The following is an 8,586-nucleotide window of genomic DNA, read 5'->3' as shown; positions in this document are numbered from 1 at the left end:
CCCACGCCTGCGATGCCCCCCGCCCCGGCTGTCACGGGGAAGCCAGCCTCGGCCTCCGCTTCCCCCTCTGCCTCCGCCTCCGCCTCCACTTCCGCCTCCACTGCCACTGCCAAGCGGAAGCGTAAGAGCCGGTGGGGCCCCGAAGAGGACAAGGTGGAGCTGCCGCCCGCTGAGCTGGTGCAGAAGGACGTGGATGCCTCTCCCACACCCCTGTCAGGTGGGCCTGGCTTCCCTGCCAATCGTGTCCTAGCATGTGCTGCCGCAGCGCTCCACCTGCGGCTGGTTGCGTGCGTATGTGTGTGTGCGTGCGTGTGTGTTTGCGTGTTTGCCCCGTGTCCTCAGCAATTGGTTCCAGGACGACTGCAGATTCCAGCTTGGGCCCTGGCCATAAAACGGTGTGAGTCCGAGCCAGGTGCCATACCGACATCCCAGCTGTACTCAGGAGGCTGAGGCAGGAGGAACTCCATGAGTTCAAGACCCATCTGAGCTACATAGTGAGCTCAAGGCCAGCCTGAACCACTGTCTCAAAGAAAATAGTGTCCCTGGAGGCCAGGAAAGTTATGAGGTTTTTTTGTTTTGTTTTGTTTTGGATACTGGGGATTGAACTCGGGTCCTTGGGCTTGCAAGGCAGGTGGCACAACTGCTGAGCTAAATCCCTGGCCCAAGTTTTAAGTTTTAATGAAGCCCAATTTTTCAATTTTTTCATTGTTCCCTATGAGTTTGATGGTGTTAGCTCTTAAATTCAGATCTTTAATCCTTTTGTGAATGATATAAAGGTTCCAACTTCCTTTGCGTAGAGATGTCCTTTTTCCCAGCAGCATTTATTGATGAAACTGTTCTTTCCCTATCAAGTGACACGTGTAAAAAATCACTTGGCCATGGACACAGGCTTATTGCCCAGGGTCCCAGGTTCTGTTACTCGGCCAGTGCCTGTCCTGACACCAGTGTCCCACTGTGGGATTGCTGTCGCCTTGTAGTAAGTGTGAAAGCAGGAACGCGTCTTCCAGCTCCCTTCTTCTTAATGACAGTTACTGTGGCACTTGGGCCCCGTGGGTGGATGGCCGGGGCCAGGGGCTGGGACTACTGACCACACGGACGGGATGTGAGTTCAGATGGGCCTTTGGTCTGCAGGAACTGCTGCGGCTTCTGCTGGGTGCACACATCCTGGTGTGGGTCACTTTGGGCCACGTCCGCACCTTAAGGATCTGCGGACACAATACCTTTCCGTCTGTTTAAGTCTTGCGACTCTTTGGTTACATTTGTTTCTAAATGATTTGTTCTTTTTGGTGCTGTTGTAAATGACATTGTTTTTTCCAGTTTTCTTGTCAGGCTCCTTTCTAGACAGTTGATTTTGGCGTGATTATTTAGCATCCTGCAGCTTTGCTAAATGTAGTAGTTCTAACGGGTATGTGTGTGTGTTCATGTTCCTTTTAACTTTTTTTCTGTTTCTGATTTTGTTCTCTGGGTGTTGCTCAGGTGCCCAGGCGGACTGGAGTGGCCCAGCCTCCGAGTAGTGGGTGTGACCACCACACCTGGCTGCCGGTCTTCAGGGTCTCCACACACGATTGTGTCATCTGCAGACAGGGAGTTTCACTTCTGCCTTTCCAGTCCAGATACTTCTTACTGCTTTTTCTTCCCTAATTGCTCTGGCTAGATTTCCAGCACCACAGTGACTGCAAGTGGTCAGAGCTGGCGTCTCCGTCCCGTTCCTGACCCTGGAGGGAGCGCAGTCCACTCACCGTGGAGTGGGACATCAGCTGTGCCTCCTCCTCACTGCCGGCCATGGAGCCACAACCCGGGAAGGGCCTTTGTGACGTTGAAGGAAATGTATGGAGTGCTTTTGTCACGAAAAGGTCTTAAATCTTACCACATGCTTTTTCTGCATCAGTTACAAGGGTCCTGTGCTTGTTCCCCCTTCTTTCTGTTAAGCGGTCTGTTGCGTGGATTGACTTCCGTGTGTTAAGCCGTCCTTGCATCCCAGGATGCATCCCGCTCGCTCACGGTGGGTACTCCTGTTAATAAGCTGTCAGAGTCCCCTCCCTAGCCCTGTCGAGGGTTTCTGCACCTGTTCACGAGGAGTGTTGGTCTGTGGGTATCTTCTACTGTCTGCGTTGCCGTTGGCCTCGGGGTGATTCTAGTCTGGTGCTTTGCTCTTCGGGTTTTGGGAAGAGTTAGAGACGGTGTACTGCTTCTGTTTACTGTTTGGTAGACGTCTGGCTCAGGAACTTTCTTTGTGGGGCGGTTTGGTTACTGATTCAGTCTCGTTACCAGTCTAGTCTGATGTTGTTTCTTCTTGAATTAGTTTTGGTGGCTCGTATGTTTCTAGGACTTTGTCCTCTTCTCTAGGTTGTCTGAGTTGTTTTCCTATAGTTATTTAAAGCATTCTCTTCCAGTCCTTCTTGCTTGATAACTTTTTTCCAGTTTTAGTCATTGAGTCTCCGGTTTTTTGTTTTTTGTTGTTTTTTTTTTTTTTTTTTTTTTTTTGTTACTTGGGATCAAACTTGGGTCCTTGAGCTTCTGAGGCAGGCGGGGAACCATTGAGCTAAACCCACGGACCCTCTCCTCTCTCTTTTTCTTAGTCTAGAGATTGTCAACTTTGTTGATCTTTTCAAAGAACTAACTTTTGGTTTCATTGATTTTTCTCTCATGTTTTGATTCCCTATTTGATTTATCCCTTTGCTGATCTTTTATTACTTCCTTTCTTACGTTAGCTTTGGATTCTGTTTGCTGTTGTTAATTAAGATAATTCACTTTAGTTTTTTTTTAATATATATATATATTTAAACCTTAATGTCTGTAAACTTACTTTGTATTACTAATTTTTATTTCTGTTTTTGTGCTGGAGATGGAACCTGGGGCCTCATGTGCTTGCTAGGCAACTGTTGTACCGAGCTACACCCCGGCACAAATTATCAGTCTTAGCTCTTTTTTTTTTTAGTGTATGCAATTGTAGCTATAAATTTTCCCTTTTTGTTGTTGTTGTTGTTTTGTTTTGTTTTTTGCTTATTTTGGGGTGTTTTTTTTTTAGCGGGGTTGGGATTTTTTGAGACAAGGTCTCACTGTATAGTCCAGGCTGGCCTTGAACACACTAAGTTGCCCAGGTTGGCCTTGAACTCACAGTGACCTTCCTGTCTCAGCCTCCCAGATACTGGAATTACAGGCACGCACCACAGTGCCCACCTTGTATCAAAATTTTGGCAAAATATAATGGTCTCTTGGGCCGGGGATTTCGCTCAGTGACACTGTGCCTGCCTCGAAAGCACAAGGTCCTAAGTGCGAGCCCAGGTACCAAAAAGAAGTTCTCTTTTGTCTCTGGTGACTTCTTGACTTAACCTTCATCTTGTCTGACTAGTGTACCAGTCTCAGCATTCTCTTGGTGACTTTGGCATGAAATAATCTTTGTCCATCCCTTCACTTTCAACCTGTTTGTGCCTTTGGGGCTAAAATAAGTCTCTCACCATGGGCTATGGTTGGATCTTATTGTCATCCTTCAACTTCGAGAGCAGGGCTGCTTTTCCGTCCTGGAAAGCTTAGGGCATGTTCACTGAGAAGCACCACACTCCATTTTTCCCGGTCCCCTCCAGGACAGCATGGTCGGGACAAGTCCCTGCCAAGTGTGGCCACCCCCTCCTTTCCTCCCCCGAGCCCACAAGAGCACCATCTTCCTGCACATAAGGCCGGGCCGATGACAGAGCCCCCTCTGCCGTCTGTCCCCCACCAGCCACACACACAGCTTGCACTGTGGCGGAAACATCCCAGCTTGACAGGCCGGTGCATGGGGGAGTGGCATGCACACCACTGGCCACTGGGCGCCAGGGCCAGGAGACGGAGGCCACTCACCCAAGACTTGGGGCTGGGATCTGGTCCCTCCCTGGCCCCGGCCTCAGACATTCCAGCTGGAGGAGAAACACTCCCAAGTGAAGATCCCAGCACTGTACTTGCACAGGCTTTAGACAGCCAGGATTCTGGGGACCTCACTGGCCCCTGGGTCCAGGTACACCCAGCTCCTGAGGGGCTCAGGCAGGCCCCTGCTGAAATTGACCCCCCCCCATACACCCTGGGCTCTGAACTGTAGGCCCGGATTCCCATCCCCCTGTCCCTGTCATCCTCAGGGTGCTGGGCAGGAGGAGAGCACTGTGGGCACACACCAGGATGGACCCCCAGGGCATCTTGTGTCCCCCAAGCCTTCCAGGAAAGGGCCAAGGAGCAGTCGTGAGGATTCTTTTACTGTGTGTGCACAGAGCTGGGTATGGGGTCCAGGACTCCGCGCTTGCAGCCCACACGGGTAACTGCTCAGGGCAAAGCCCAGCCCTCATCTGATGGGGCTCTGCACAGATCCTCTGCTGGCTGCTTCTCCCCCTACCCCCCATCGAGGGTGGTTGTTTCCGCCACCCAGGTGGACCCGCGTTGCTGGCTGCAGCCCAGTCCCCAACTAAAGCCAACGTCAGTGTCAGCCTCTGCCTCCCTCCCAGGGGCAGCGCGCTGGGCTCTGCAATGACAGCTACCTTCCAGGCCTCCCCGTGCGCAGGCCGGTGACGCGCGCGCACACACACACACACACACACACACACGCACACACACACACACGCACGCACGCACGCACACACACACACACACATATGCAGTTGCATCTCAGCCCCGTCTCTGGCCTTGCCCTGCCCAGTGCTTGCCCTGTCACCCGCTATCTGTGCGACACTGAGGCCTCTGAGATGTGTCAGCATTTGCATCGGAGGTGATACCGGGGATCACGAGGCCATGAAAGGCGGTGCCCCTCACAGCACTGCTGAGGCCCCCCGAGGCCCTCCCCAGATTCGAGGTGCTAACAGCCAGGCCCTGAAGCCGCGGTCTCTGCGGAGTCTGTGCCAGCTGCCTTGGGCACTGTGACCCTGCTCCTGGGCTCGGGTGGGTACCAACTGCCCTCGTCTCCCCTCTCCAGTGCAGGACCTCAAGGGGCTTGGCTACGAGAAGGGGAAGCCCGTGGGCCTGGTGGGCGTCACAGAGCTGTCGGACGCCCAGAAGAAGCAGCTGAAGGAGCAGCAGGAGGTAAGGCCCCGAGGGCTGGGCGCAGGGAGCCGGCCCGTCTGCCGCACACGGCTCCTGCCGCACCGCCGACCACATGCCCTCGCTCCGGCCCGCAGATGCAGCAGATGTACGACATGATCATGCAGCACAAGCGCGCCGCGCAGGACATGCAGCTGCTGTGGGAGAAGGCGCTGCAGCAGCACCAGCACGGCTACGACAGCGACGAGGAGCTGGACAGCGAGCTGGGCACCTGGGAGCACCAGCTGCGGCGCATGGAGATGGACAAGACGCGGGGTGTGTGGACGCAGGGTGCGGGGTGTGGGCAGGGGAGCCACTGCAGTCCTCAGCCCCTTCTGATGGTGCCAGCTTGGGCAAGAAAGCTGGCCTCTGAGGAACGCGGCCACGTGGGACCCCACCTCCCTCCGCTCATGCCCCTGCCTCTCCCGGTAGAGTGGGCCGAGCAGCTGACGAAGATGGGCCGGGGCAAGCACTTCATCGGGGACTTCCTGCCCCCGGACGAGCTGGAGAAGTTCATGGAGACCTTCAAGGCCCTCAAGGTGAGCCCGTCCACTGGCCGGGCACCTGTGTGACAGACGCCGTCTGCATCAGGACCTGCGGGGGCAGTCGGCTGCCGCTCCAGTCACCGCCTGGTGCAGGGAGCTGGGCCTCTGGTCCGGCAGCTCGCATTCCCGGCTCTCCCCGCAGAGAGCTTGGGCTGCTGAGCTTGCAGGAGACACAGCTGGGGGGCACCTCTCTCGTGGGCTCTCCCATGGTTCTTTCAGGAAACTGCTTGTCCCCTGTAACCTGAGCCAACAGGGCAGTGGCCTCATTGGCCACGTGATTTTAGCACTTGGCGCAACTGTTCCCAGGCAGGGCCCTGTGGCGTGTGCCTGTCATCCCAAGCATTGGTCTTGTTTTTTGTTGCACATGGTACTGGGGATGGAGCCCAGGGCCTTTGCACTGACCTGTGTCCTCAGCCCCCTTTTTTTTTGTCAGTACTGAGAGTCAAACTCAGGACCTTGTGCCTATGAGGCAGGTGCAGTGCCACTGAGCTACATCCCCAGCCCTCTCAGCCTCTTTTTAAATTTTTTATTTTGAGACAGGCTTTAAGTTGCTTGACGATGAAGCATTAGTTTTTCACACAGTGGACAGCCATGGCACTTGCCGCCGACCGGGCCACCGGGGAGCTCAGTACCCTGAGGGCCTGGGATGAAGACTGATGACTTTGGGAGGAGTCTGGTGGGAGTGAGGCCGGCGGGCAGGCAGATGTGCGAGGCAGAGCCAGGGCCCAGGTGACGGCCCCTCCTTCCCTGCAGGAGGGACGGGAGCCCGACTACTCCGAGTACAAAGAGTTCAAGCTGACGGTGGAGAACATCGGCTACCAGATGCTCATGAAGATGGGTTGGAAGGAGGGCGAGGGGCTGGGCTCCGAGGGCCAGGGCATCAAGAACCCGGTGAACAAGTGAGTGCAGGCTGCGCCTCCCCTGGGGGCCTCGCCTTGAGGACAAGCTGCCGCGGCCCCTTCTTCCCCAGCCCTCACACCAGTGGGGCGGGCGCTCCCAGGTGGGACCCTGCCCACACCACCCGCTCCCCCTCTGCTGCAGGGGCACCACCGCAGTGGACGGCGCTGGCTTTGGCATCGACCGGCCGGCCGAGCTCTCCAAGGAGGACGACGAGTATGAGGCCTTCCGCAAGAGGATGATGCTGGCCTACCGCTTCCGGCCCAACCCCTTGGTGCGCGCTCCCTGGTCCGCCGCGGCTTCCCACGGTCCTCGGGAGGGGTGGGGCAGAGTCCCTGGCCCCGTGGTGACCCTGCCGTGACCTTGGCTCCCACAGAACAACCCCAGGCGGCCGTACTATTGACCGGAGGACACAGCCTGCTGTCGCACGACCACCCTGGCCGCTGGAGCATCTGGCCTGCCTTTCCGCCTGCTCCTCTGCGTCACCAGTGCTGTTCCGTGTATTAAAGTCCCAGTGCTCACCCGCCCAGCAGCCTGGTCCCTGTCCCTCCTCGGTGGGCCGGGATGGGCGAGCAGGGCAGGACGATAGCTGGGAGACCCTGCCACCTGGGGAATGCAGGGCACTGCCTGGCCCTCGCCTCCGGGAGGGGGGTCTTCGTCCACGAAGGCCTGGGTAGCTGTCAAGGGAGCCAACCCATGCAGCCCCTCCCTAGGGCACAGGGACAGCTGCCCCCGCAACAGCCTGGGGGAGTGGCAGCCACCAGACCTGGGCATGAGGGGTGTCTGTGGGGACCCCCGTCTGGCCCTGCGGTGGGACGGGGAGAGGCCACCAGGCAGGGCCAGCCAGCCCTCTGTCAGCCACTGCAGCCCAGGCTGATCCTGCTGCTGCTTCCAACGCTAGGGTGCACACTTGAGCTGACCTGTGTGCGACAGGGCTCGAGCAGCTGCTCCATCCCAGGGTGGGCGGGGCCTGGGAGTCACGCTCCCACCAGCTCTGGGGTCTCCCAACCCCAGGGCTCCAGCTGCAGTCACATAGTCACTGAGCAGACCCTGGGCACTGACTGCCAAGCAGACCGACCAGCTGTACCCCAGACTTCTGCCGGAATGGTCGGGCTGGGCTTCCTTGGCTATGCAAGCTGCCAGGAGGAGCCACCCAGGAGATGGCCTGGGGCGTGTCACCGTGGACCTATTCCTCTGGGTGCTGGGCCGGCAGGGAAAGCAAGGACACTGGTGGGCCCACCCCGACCAGCTCACGGGTGTACTGGGCACCCACTGACGGAGGAGATGGGACCCCTGGCTCGGTCCCAGGCACCCTGTGCCCCGTCATCTCCGCTGCGTCGAGGTGACCTGGAGGCTCGCTTCAGTCGAGCGCGGACTTTCCCTAGGGCCAGGCCAGAGGCGACCTCCAGATGCCGCTGTGGGTGCGTTCGGGCCCCGCAGGGCTCGGGCTGCAGACCGGAAGCAGGGGTGGGGCTCAGCGCTGGGGACCTGAACTTCACCCCCAGGTGACAGGGCACCCGGGGACGAGCGGAGCCTGGCCTGGTCCCGAAGACCTTCGGGCACGGCTCAGGCTGGGACCTGACCCTGATGTCCAGGTGGAGGGGCCGGGAAGCAGGTGGGCATCGCTCGCCGTGCCGTGGGCAGCAACCGCGAGTCTTCCGCCTGGGCGGGACCTGATGCAGACTGGAGGGGGCAGCACAAAAGACCCCGGTTCCCTCCGCCTCCCCATCCGTTCCCCAACCGACTCCACCTGAGCTCGCTTCGGACCCCACCTCCCACCTCCCTCAGATGAAGGACCGTTCGCACCCCAGCCAGCTCTGCCGCCGTGCAACCTGGGCGCGAGTCCTGGGCCCAGGGCTGTGGGGTAGAAAGGCCCCTGTAGGGACCCTTAGGGATGGGGTGTAGCTCAGGGTGGGGCGCTCGCCTAGCCCGCGTGAAGTTCCGGGTTCCAAACAGAGCCCCGAGAAAGCACCCCGTTGAGATCGAGTTGGGGGGGTGCCACTTTGTCAGGACAAAGAAGGCACAAGTGCACCCCAGCCCCAGCCACGGGTGGAAAGAGGCCTGAAGGACCAATTCCGACGCCTCTGGGACGCAGCCCTGGCCT

At 58.0% G+C, this 8,586-nt stretch overlaps 1 protein-coding gene across 1 annotated transcript in view; it reads left to right on the top strand.

The window, feature by feature from the left end:
- The window catches only part of Sugp1 (SURP and G-patch domain containing 1), an 18,043-nt gene extending 11,036 nt beyond the window's left edge, over positions 1 to 7,007 (top strand). Inside the window, exons 9-15 of the mRNA XM_033759774.1 lie at positions 1 to 217; positions 4,937 to 5,043; positions 5,139 to 5,316; positions 5,473 to 5,579; positions 6,339 to 6,484; positions 6,627 to 6,756; positions 6,859 to 7,007. The exon at positions 1 to 217 is cut by the window's left edge and continues 4 nt beyond it. Of these exons, the coding sequence (XP_033615665.1) occupies positions 1 to 217; positions 4,937 to 5,043; positions 5,139 to 5,316; positions 5,473 to 5,579; positions 6,339 to 6,484; positions 6,627 to 6,756; positions 6,859 to 6,885 (912 nt within the window). The 3' untranslated portion in view covers positions 6,886 to 7,007. The remainder of the gene's footprint in view (positions 218 to 4,936; positions 5,044 to 5,138; positions 5,317 to 5,472; positions 5,580 to 6,338; positions 6,485 to 6,626; positions 6,757 to 6,858) is intronic.
- The last annotated feature ends 1,579 nt before the right edge of the window (positions 7,008 to 8,586 follow it).

This window comes from Fukomys damarensis, unplaced genomic scaffold (assembly GCF_012274545.1).
Source record: "Fukomys damarensis isolate Sample0158 unplaced genomic scaffold, DMR_v1.0_HiC HiC_scaffold_37, whole genome shotgun sequence".
Lineage (NCBI taxonomy): Eukaryota > Metazoa > Chordata > Mammalia > Rodentia > Bathyergidae > Fukomys > Fukomys damarensis.
This window is presented reverse-complemented; position numbering and strand designations above follow the sequence as displayed.